This window comes from Ammodytes marinus (assembly GCF_949987685.1).
Source record: "Ammodytes marinus genome assembly, chromosome: 3".
In the NCBI taxonomy this organism is placed as follows: Eukaryota; Metazoa; Chordata; class Actinopteri; order Uranoscopiformes; family Ammodytidae; genus Ammodytes; species Ammodytes marinus.
In genome coordinates, this window is record NC_137232.1 from 10,611,531 (window position 1) to 10,623,205 (window position 11,675).

The following is an 11,675-nucleotide window of genomic DNA, read 5'->3' on the forward strand; positions in this document are numbered from 1 at the left end:
GAAATAGCTCCGAACTGCCACTTGGTGTCACAGTCAGAAATGCTTGGTACAGTTGAAAGAGATTTTGATTAGTGTATGTTTAATGTGTGTTTGGATTGTGCCTTTTCATGTGTTCTTCGAGTTAGTAACGTAAATACAGTTTAATGAATATTTAAAGGCTGACAACTGTGTGTGTGTGTGTGTGTGTGTGCGTGCGTGTTTTGCAGAACGAGTCCAGAAACATTGAGATGCTGGCAGCGGCCTGTGCTGTAGGAGTGGGCTGCTGTTTCGCTGCCCCAATAGGAGGTGAGTTTTCAGAGAGAGAACATGTCCTAACTAATAAAGGTCTGACACACAACACCATGGAGGAGTGTGATATTTAGTATAAAGTATGCTGTGTCCCTTAAAATAACCACTGCTCACATCACTCGAACAGTATAACACACAGTTTTATACTGTGGCACTCAGCAAGGATATGACAGAAATATTCAATTTGAAACATCATCTATTTGAAAACACCACTATCAGTACATTACAGGAGTCTGTTCTGCTGTATTTCTCATCATGTGTGACCCAGACACATTATGGCAAAACTGTGACCAATATATTTGTGTGTGTGTGTGTGTGTCTACTCCAGGTGTGTTGTTCAGCATCGAGGTAACATCCACGTTCTTTGCGGTGCGGAACTACTGGAGAGGTTTCTTTGCTGCTACCTTCAGTGCCTTCATCTTCAGAGTGCTGGCTGTTTGGAACAGAGACGAAGGTATGGCCGACTCATGCTCTAAATACTAATCTATTCTCATATTAAAGGGAAAGCAGTGCCAATATAAAACGTTTTGGGGGAAAAAAAAATAGTCCAATTACCAAGACTTCTGCGCAAAGCTAATTTTTTTTTATAAACTTATCGACATGTGGAATTGAGTATGCCAGTTTCGCCCTGTCGTGAGGTGCATCCATCCCTTCACTATTCAGAACATGAGGACCTTGGACCTGGAATTTTGAAGAGCAGGCCCATCATTATGTTAAGGCTAGAGAGGTGAAGCGCCACCAATGGAACATTTTAGTTTTTCTCTTACTTCAGAATACTAAGTTTGAATTAAAATTTTCTTTTTCCCAGAAGGTAGATGTTCAAACGTACAGCCAATCCAAAAGGCCTCCTCAGGAATTTGCCCAGCACCTTGTTAAGCCAATAACTTTTGCCTCCCAAGACCTGTGCCCTGGCTATGTTATAGATTATGTGTTCTGGTCAGCTCCCTCCACAGCGAGCTGAACTTTTTGTACATTTCTCATTGGTTATCCCTCCATTATTGACTGAACCAGGACCTTGTCTTGTGATTTGAATGGTTGTCTTATTGGCAGTGTCTCGTTCTCTACCTCCTCACTCTTGTACATTGCACTTCTTTTCTTTTCTTTCATCACAGAGACCATCACGGCGCTTTTTAAAACCCGTTTCCGGCTGGACTTTCCCTTCGACCTCCAAGAGCTTCCTGCCTTTGCCGTCATTGGGTGAGTCTTGATTGGTTGGTTGGTCGATTTTTTTTTTAATGATTTCACAAATACACGGTATGGGCAGGGTTGGGGAACATGATATTTATTTCAAAAGAAAAATAAATTAAAGGTGAAGTAAGCGGTTTATTTATGTTAATATAAGTGTTAAATCGCTCTTTATTCATACAGTGATCACTTTCATAATGTGCGTGTTTCATAAAGCCGATTTCTCAGTCAGCTGCTCTGCATGTAATCGGCTAATACACTTTTCGGGGGATCCCGAAATTAATATCCAATCACAAGAAAGAACACTACAAACCGAAACCCGTCTCACTCATGCCGGTGCACGCAAGAGCAACAGATGGGTGAATTTCTGCGCCTACAATGGCGGAGCAGGTAAAAATCCTTCCCAATGTCTGTTTTGATGGTTTGTATCATGTTTTAGCACACTTATGGATCTGAGATGATGCTAGATAACTTGCTGCTTGAAGACCGCAGTGCATTAATGTGGTGACGTAGGGACAAGCGAGGGGACTGCTAACTGCAGTAACTGACAGGAAGTTAGCTAAAAGAACCATTCCGCTTACAGCACCTTTAATAAATCAATACACTTTAATTGTCAGTATACACGTAGCACAGTGACGTTCAGTAAGGCTCCCTCTCAAGTGGTTCAACATAGAAAAGTTAGAATAGAAAATGTGAAATAAAAGTAGGATAAAAAATGTATAAATATGATGTAAAAAAAAGAGGAATATATATGCATTGCAAACAAACAACCAAGATTGCACCAGTGTTATAAAGAATAGCATGTATAGAGCAGCATAGTGGAATATAGCTGCCAATATCTGAAATATTAATATTATAATATAAGAATAGTGAGCCATAATTAAAAAATGTTAGGTTTTTCTAACCATTAATTTTCGACTTATTGTGAAGTTGTTAAAAATAAAAAGTTTAAGATTATCAACAAATGCTGGTACAAAAAATCACAGGGTTGTTGTGAAATTTCACATACATTCAAACACACTGAGTCACTGTTGTTGTTTCTTTGCCCAGCTGGTCGCTCTTGACAGGTATTATTCCCATCGGCCTCGGCTGCAGAATAAATTCACTTATTTTATTCAGGAGGTGCGCTCGCTGTGGCTTTGTGACTGTGTTACCTCGGGGGTAGCCTACGTGAGTCAGCACCTTACATGGATAATTCAGCCCTGCAACAGTTGCTAGCGCACTGAGGCATGCATTATTGTAGCCATGGAGGGATCCTCCATGGCTGTGAATGAGACCAGGGAGAAGAGAAGGAAGCTTTTGGAGAGATGTGAGGGTCTCTCTCGCTCTCTCTCTCGCTCTCTCTCCATCTCTCCATCTCAGATGAAAAGGCAGATGCTTGTGTGCGTAACTCTGCATAGCCTCGCCAGGAGGAGATCAAAATCACTCTCTTCACTTTCTTTCTTTTGTTCTTCATATTTTGTGTTTTGTCTCGAGGTGTCCACACCCACTAGCACATACAGTACCCTTTACACTACCTCCAGAAGGCAGCAGAGCACTTAGCCCTTAGCTATAGAGAGTGTGTGTGCGTGCGTGTGTGTGTGTGTGTGTGTGTGTGTGTGTGTGTGTGTGTGTGTGTGTGTGTGTGTACTTGTACAACTATTTTTGTGAGAACCAATTTGAGTTTTAGACCTTTTAGAAGTGAGTACATTTTTGGAAAGTGAGGACATTTTTAGCCGGTTCTCCCTTTGGGACAGGCCTTTGAAGGAGCTGTTTGATGGTTAAGTCTAGGTTTTTGTGATCATGTTCAAACAAAGTAAAGTGTAAGGGCTGGGGTTAGGCGTTTACTTTTGATAGTTAGGGTAACGGACTAGGGAATGCATTATCTCAATGAATGTCCTCCCAAGTATAGCGGTACGAACGTGTGTGTGGTGCGTACATGTATAGTTTCCATCCTCCCCTGCCAATAGCTGTCAGGCAAGGAAAGTCGGTCAGTGTCTCAGTCAACTAGGACACAGAGTTAGTTCAGAGCCAAGGGCACGTCTTTGAAGAGTCACACACTATTCTACATACGCTCCACACATTCAGGCTTTATAGGGACAATCAGTGGGACACATGGAGGATTAAACACAGCCTAAATCCTGAACAAAACACATAAGCAGCCCAGTGGTTATATACCGTACACTATATATGTGGGAGTGTGTGCAGAAACACGTACACATAAACATGTTCTTATGGTTGCGAGCACTAGCCAACGACACTCCGGTTGGGCTATTTCTCAATAGCTAGCTGCATTGTACTTAGTTGTATTTTGTACTTTGGTTGCAAAAAAAAACGGTACATTTAAAGGTGATACTTGGAGTTCCCTTGTCAAGACTCGAGACAAAGTTATGTTTACAGTACAGGGTTTTTCCTCTCTGTGTGTCCTTGACGTCTGACAAACATGCTGAAAGCCTTTATGTATATTTTGAAGCCTGCGTTGTTTTGCGTGAATGTTTACAGAAGCCAACACACTTCTTCAGTCCCATACTTTGCCTGCACAATGCTGAGCCTGCCAAGTGGAAGTGTGAAACCTGGTGCATTTTATACATACTTGAGATGTGGTACAGTGCTGCTAGTGTTCAAAAACTCCACAGGGCGCCTCATAGGAATACGGCTGGCAGTATTCTTTATTTTGTTAGTGGCAACAAATTCCGGGGAAAAAACTTAACCAAAAATGTGTTAGTCCAGTCAAGAAAATGTTATGTACTGTATAGGTCAATATCACAGCAGCACAGAACTAACACACTTAACGCCCTTACGAGTTTTAATACATTGTGTGGGTGTACGTTTATTCTATATTCTGTCCTATTCTATATACATATATATATTTTACATGTATACTTTATTCTAAGAATAAGTACTATAGAGTACATAACTAAATACATCTTCACCTCATCACTTGATATTGTGTAAAGACTTGAGGCAGTGGTGGATGATACCATCTTTAGACACCAGTTTCTTGTCCACCATAGCTCCTTTAAATTCTCTCAAAGGGAGGGGTTAGCGAGGGAGCGTTGCAATTTAAAACTTATACCACTAGACACCGCCAAAATAGACTTTATCTACACACTTCACCTTTAAGGCCCCATAGCGCAAGTGGATTGATGTTCATGTTCATATTTGATTCATCCATTCAGGTGAGGTATTGACGTTACCTTGTTTATTTAGCAGTGCTCTAATGTACTTGTCAAACAACAGACATTGAATGCAACATATTGAATAATCAATTATAGTGAATAGACCCAGAGCAGGCTATGTGTGGTGAGGCATAAGGCATCAGCATGCATCCTAAACACATTCATTAGTGCAAAAGATGAAGTAGTGTGACTGTATTCAACTTGGGGCTATCGGTTCAATTAGAGATAATCAGTGTTTATATACCGACTAACAAAATGTAACAAGCATTACATTCACCTCGGGGCAGAAAACCCTTCAGAAATGATACCAATTAATTCAGGCACAAATCCAGGGAGTGCGACTAAGCTTTATGACAAACAGTTCTTTGAAAATGCAGGGTCCCTGCTGTGTCCTGCACTAACTAGTCCTTAATTGACCAGTTGTCACCAAACTTTACCTTTGGTGTGTCCTCCCTTGAGATTTGGCCCTGTTCTTACCATCCCAGAGGAGAAAATGAGTAATAGGTGTGTGCTTTCTCTGCATAGGATGTAAAATTGTGCTTTATTCGCCAGCTTTGTACCTTTTTAGTAACCATTTTCTGTTTCCAGCCTCTCAAATGTCTGCATTGCTGCTTTTTTTCTCTGTTTTACGTATTCTAGCTATATGTGAAAAATCTTTGGGTCTTTGGACAAAAGAAACCATTAGATTAAAACACTGTGGGCTCTGGGAAATATTTATGGGCATTTTTCTAATTACTATGGTAAATAATTGATTGATCATTCCAAACAATCGCTGGATGATTCAAACTGAAACTAACCATGAGTAACATTGGTACCACACCCTGCTGTTCTCCAGTGTCTCCCCGCTAAAGGGAAGCTCAGGGCTGGCTAGAGACACCTCTACCTAACCTTGGCCCCTCTCACACTTGCATTGGCCTTCAAACACAGTACACCCTCAATCTAACCTTTACCTTAAACCCACACTGTAAACAGACACACATAGTCATATATAGTACATTCAGGTCCTATTGTAAGGATGCTACCACAAAGAACACAAAAAGGCACACAGTGTTTTCCTTCCTCGGCTGCACAACCAGAGCAAAAGACTATCCGTTCATTATTTATTCAGAGGTATTTGACAGAATTAATAATGCAGCAAGATAAATTCATAAGCATTAGCTTGTCTGCGGAGCTGTCTGGCGCTATTCTTCTCTCCTCCTACCTTTCTCTTTCCCCTCTTACACTGCCATGAAGAGGAGTCCCAGCGAGCCTTTAAATGCAATGCTTATGTAAACCTCTCTTCTCTGCTTTGACCCTGACACCCCCCCCCCCCCACACACACACACACACACACACACACACACACACACACACACACACACACACACACACACACACACACACACACACACACACACACACACACACACACACACACACACACACACACACACACACACACACACACATTCATGCCCATCTAACTGTGTGCTATCTCACCAAGCTGTAATTCCCTGGTTATTTCTCATCTTTAGTTTGCTTTTCCTTTCAATCTGTCTTTGTTTTCCTAAGCTCTTAGTCTTTTTTCCTCGTGTGTATCTACAGTATATATCACTCCCACCTGTTTTTTTTATACAACTCATACAGTCAGTGTGTTTTTCTTCTGCTACTATGATTCAACCGCACTACAGTTTCCCCTATGACATCCACCTCCAGTGTAGTGGAGTTGAATGGTTAACATAGTTTTGTTATGGCAGCACAAATGCACTTGGGACGAGCTATGGAGGTGGTGTGAGCGAGACAGAAAGCTACGAATGGAGCTTTGGTTTGTTTGTTTAAAGCTATAGTGCACTAACTTCTGTTGCCCCCATGAGTAATTCTGAGTAATAACAACAACACTGTCGGCGCATCAACATGAGGTACACTTTCTGTGATCGCGCATGGATTTTTTTGAACCTTCTGCAGTACGTCTATGGTTTTTCTTAGCAGTAGAACCAACAACTGAAACATTTCTGAGCTCCTGCACCAGTGTGGGAGGGCAACACCTATTTGTAAACGCTGCCATAAAAAGAAATACAGAGAGAGTTTTGTGGAGCTGATAGACTTCATCAACTTTGTGTCAACTGGTTTGGCGATGGCTTGGACGTTACCATCATTCATTTATATGAAAAAGTTCCACACTATAGCTTTATAGCTTGTATGAATTTGTTCCATCCACATTCAATTGGATCACCAACAATGCATTTCTATTCCAATTCTGTGTGTGTGTGTGTGTGTCTCCCTTCAGCATTGCTAGTGGTTTTGGTGGGGCGCTGTTTGTCTACCTAAATCGACTGATCGTCCAGTTCATCAGGAAACAGAAGGCCATCAACAGATTCCTCATGAAAAAGTAAGTCTGACCGGATACACGTGATACAACATTCATAATATATGATGCTATAGCTTTATCAAAGGAACTGTGTCCTTCATAGTTGTCTTTAGATCGCAGCAGGACCAGCTTCTGAATGAAATACTGCATACATAAAAGTATAATAGTTCTAAATATAATAGTAGCCCATCAAGACTGACATTTCAATAGTTTAATAATACACGCACAGGATTTATTCTGCTGTTAAAAAAAGTTTGATTTAAGCTTTATTTGACAACTTTAGAGGGCTTCGTATAAGAACATTTTAACGTTGACGTTTTTCCACTAAGTATAATATCCTTATGCTTGTGCCAGCACTTAGTCAAAACACAGTGGGAGGTGACAGCTCTACTTTGCCGTTCCAAACTACTGTGAGAAAACACACAATTTCTGGGATTTTCAAACTAAGGCACATTAAGACCAGTTTGCCATCATTTGACAGGTCTGTGACATGGAGCTTTTATTTTTTCGGGATTCACTAGTCATAAAAACTATAGCTGGAAACGATTAATGGATTAGTTGATTGACGTTATAATACAACCGCTTTGAGGATCGATTCATTTCTTTCTGTAAATCTTTTCAAGTAGCATTAGTGAGATAAAAGCCGAACACTTTGTGATTCATACTTCTGAAATAAAAGAACTGTCACACGGCTTGACTAAATACAATACTACATAAAAAAAATGGACACTTGAAGATGTCACCTTTGGACCTTTCGACTTTTATACGTATATTAATATATTCTATGATTAAATGATTAATAATAATACTTTAAAAAAAGAAGAAGAAGGGAACAATTCAGCAGATTGATTGATAATGACTATCGGCATAGGTCGCAGCTCCAGCAAATACAGAAGCTTTGCAGTAACCCCACACACATACCCAGACACAGTCATCCATGTTGGTATCCTTGAATTGTTTCTTAATGGAGTTTATACTAGTTCAGTAAACTTGTCTTAACCTACTGTCACAACCAAGGTGTAGCGATATTTTATGCTGCAGAGAAATGCGATCATGCATATCATGGTACACAAAAAAATGCTCTGTCCCAACAACCAAATATTATTTATACATGTGAGAGCATTGCAGAGTGGGAACACCCTGGGGTAGCCTTTCTAACAGTAAGACTAATGCTTTAGTCTCTCACTTCAACATAACTCCATGTAGATACAAAGTGAGGTAGGCTTTATTTATAAATGTTTTCATTTTATTTTTTTAGTATTTTGCTCTGAACCCTTTCAGGTTGTGTCTAGGCAAAGTTACTGACTGGGCTTTGCCATGTCGACACATGGCAAGGACTTTGGTTTCAAAATATTTACAATTGCTATGATTACTATTTCCTCTAACCTGTTGGTTTCTCTGCACATCTTTTTGAGTCGCCCCAGAATAACAACACAGTTCCATTAAGGGTCATCCATTTTTAACTCAAGCTAAAATGTCTTGTCTGTGTGCTGTGCTCCTTAGTTGTTTGCATTACAAATGATGACCGAGTCCACTCTAACTCAAGGATGAACTGATTAGATGTTGGAGGTCAAAGGTCAAGGTCACCTTGACTTCAGGCCTCATGAACGCAATATCTCAAGAATGCTTTGAGGGATTTTGTGTTAACCCACTCATTTGCACGCTCTGAACAGTGCTATCTTGAACGCTTTAGTTGAGTTCATTTAATGAGGTTAACTGAATTTGCAGCATTTTATATTTTTTTGTTGCTTTGCTTTTTTATATCTGTAATATTCTCTCTCTGTCTGTCTGTCTCTCTCTCTCTCTCTCTCTCTCTCTCTCTCATTTTCTCTCTCAGACGTCTGCTGTACCCTGCACTTGTCACTTTACTCATTTCCACACTCACTTTTCCCCCTGGCTTTGGACAGTTCATGGCTGGCAGGGTAAGTTCCACACACCAACACCTCAACTCATGCTGATATTTTTCATACCACACTGTTTACTGTAATTCAACAATGTATTGAGAGCCTTTATGGGCATTAAAGGTTCATCTCAACAATTCAAAAAGTGAAACTTTCATATATTCTAGATTAATTACAAATAATGTGAAATTAATCTAAGATATACATTATTTTGAGGAGGTCGACATTCATGTTTTATATATCCTTTTTTTGATTGGTTTTATGTAATATTGGATTATTTTATTTCATGACCTGTGAGCCGTAATCCTACTTATTCAAACAAAGCAAAGGCCTGACATATTTCATTTTGTGGAATGAATCTAGATTATATGACAGTTTCACTTTTTGAATCCACTTCTCCGTGATATTTAAATTCTTTTTAGATGTGGCGGGGTTGCTGCGATGCAAAATGTCTCAAACTCTGAATTTAACACATCCAACCTTTTGTAATGTCTTGGCATAGTAGACTTACACATGATTTCTAATTGAAATATGTTATGGTTATGGCGCTGTACAGAGCAGCTGTGAAATTGAATCACTTAAGCTCATTATATTGTTTCATAAAAGCCTGATTAGCATAATTCCTGTCTGTGTGTAAGTGTTGTTTTAATAATCACGACACTGCTGAAGATGCTGGCTAAGGGTGTATGTGTGTATCACATGTGTACACTGGAGACTTGAGGTGTGTGTGTGTGTGTGTGTGTGTGTGTGTGTCTATGTGTGTCCAATTTCATCCCCTTTGTCTGTCTAATGATCTGAATTAAAAAAATAATGATATTCTGTGCATCTTCAAGCCTTAGTCACACACACACACACACACACACACACACACACACACACACACACACTTTGCCAGCATGTGCGTCGGTTGCTAATGAGTGAGTGAGGCTTGAGAATCTCTAAATCTGCCTACGCTGACCCACTCCACTTAAAGCCCTTCTTCTTCTTCTTCTTCTTCTTCTTCTTCTTCTTCTTCGGGGGAGCACACTCAATACGTCTGTATCATAAATCTCTCTAGTCTAGTCCTCAGTCATCACTTCTTTTGGCACTGGGCGACTCTCTCCCCGCCAGTGTCTCCAGGTATCTCTGGCCTTAAGGCGACAAACAGATGAAGCTTTCATCTTACACTCCCTGCCTGCTATCTGAAATCTTCACTGACACTTTGAGCACAGCCTCTTCTACCCAATGGGCTGCATTCTACACTCTGCGTTTTGGCATTTACATTTACATCTAGAATAGGGGGATGCACAGGAGGTTTTGATGCAATTTTAAGGAAAAAATTTGATACATTTTGAACAGACAGTCCCCTCACCGCCAAAGTTAGCTTTTAGCAAACCCATAAATCGACTCCATTTAAAGGTTTAAGGTCCATAGAGTCTGTTTGACTTTTTTTGGACTTGGTAGGAACTGCAATAGAGCATCCATTTACAGTATATGGTTGAATTAGTGTAAAATCTTACGTCTTATATCTTCATAGGATTGTAATTTTTTCTACAGTAGCAAAGAACAGACAAACTAAACAGCCTTGCGTGTTTTTTTTTATAGTGGGTAAACTGCTCCTGTTGGAATACGAAAGTACAATAGAATAAATAACTAAATACTATAATAACTTATAATAAAGACTTGAGGCAGTGGTGGGGAAGTCGCCATCTTTGGGGAAGATGCCATCTTTAGTAACTAGCCTCTTGTCCTTGAAGGCCACCGCAGCTTCTGTAAATTCTCAGTAGCGGAAGAGTTTAGCAAGGGTGCTTTGAAATCTAGAACCCTGACCACTAGATACTGCTAGATACTCGGATATTAAACGCTTCTTACGTAAAAAAATATACATTCAAATAAAATGTTGATGTCATTTCCTGTTGGCCTTTAGCTGACCCAGAAGGAGTCTCTGGTGACGTTGCTAGACAACCGGACGTGGGCTAAGCAGGGCATCGCTGAGGAGTTTGACTACATCGGACACTCTGAGGCCTGGAAACACCCGCAGGTCAACGTCTTCGTCACCCTGGTCCTCTTCATCGTCATGAAGGTAAGAGAGAGAGAGGCAGAAACACTCCCATGATGCACCATTTAGGTTTCATTCATGGCAGTTAATGGGAAAAAATAAAATGTTGTGCTCCATGGTCCATAGAAACAGAAATCGGTAATTGTATTCAAAAAGTGACACTTTCATAGATTCTAGATTCGTCACACATAAAGTGAAATTGATTTAGAAGAAACATAATGTTTTTTTTTGTTGTGTTAATTTTGACATTTCTGTATTATAAATCCTGTGTTTGATTGGTTTCATGGAAGATTCTTACATTTTGAGATCCATCATTATTCCATGATCATTAACATTACATTTTCTATATGAAAGTTTCAGCTTTTGAATGGACTTTTCTATGATATTCAAAAAGATATTTAGATGCACCTGCATATCTTCCCTTTGGTTACTATCGTTCTTTATTTTCACCTGCACACATTGTATATTATTCGTTCCTCCCTTTACTTCCTCCTGCATTTGAAATCATAGGCCTGTGCTGCCGGTGGCTATCGTGGTATTAAAGACAAAGGAAGGTCACAAGTAGAGAATGAACACGAACGTATTATAAATGGAAGGGTTTTGCCCCTTTTCTTATTCAACACTGTACCTGTGCTAATGGGAAAGTATTGGAACCCAGCCCATCTCAAACTAAGAACAAAGGGACACCATGTTAAAGAAGGAGACAGAAAAAAGTGTTGGTAAGTGGCCAAATCTCCCCCTTCACTGTTTTACAAAGG

At 40.0% G+C, this 11,675-nt stretch overlaps 1 protein-coding gene across 1 annotated transcript in view; it reads left to right on the plus strand.

The window, feature by feature from the left end:
- LOC307270238 (chloride channel protein 2-like) overlaps window positions 1-11,675 on the plus strand; it is a gene marked incomplete at both ends in the record, with an annotated part of 146,064 nt that overhangs the window by 77,498 nt on the left and 56,891 nt on the right. Inside the window, 6 exons of the mRNA XM_080053429.1 lie at window positions 207-285; window positions 617-742; window positions 1,401-1,485; window positions 6,898-6,999; window positions 8,816-8,900; window positions 10,786-10,941. Of these exons, the coding sequence (XP_079909555.1) occupies window positions 207-285; window positions 617-742; window positions 1,401-1,485; window positions 6,898-6,999; window positions 8,816-8,900; window positions 10,786-10,941 (633 nt within the window). The remainder of the gene's footprint in view (window positions 1-206; window positions 286-616; window positions 743-1,400; window positions 1,486-6,897; window positions 7,000-8,815; window positions 8,901-10,785; window positions 10,942-11,675) is intronic.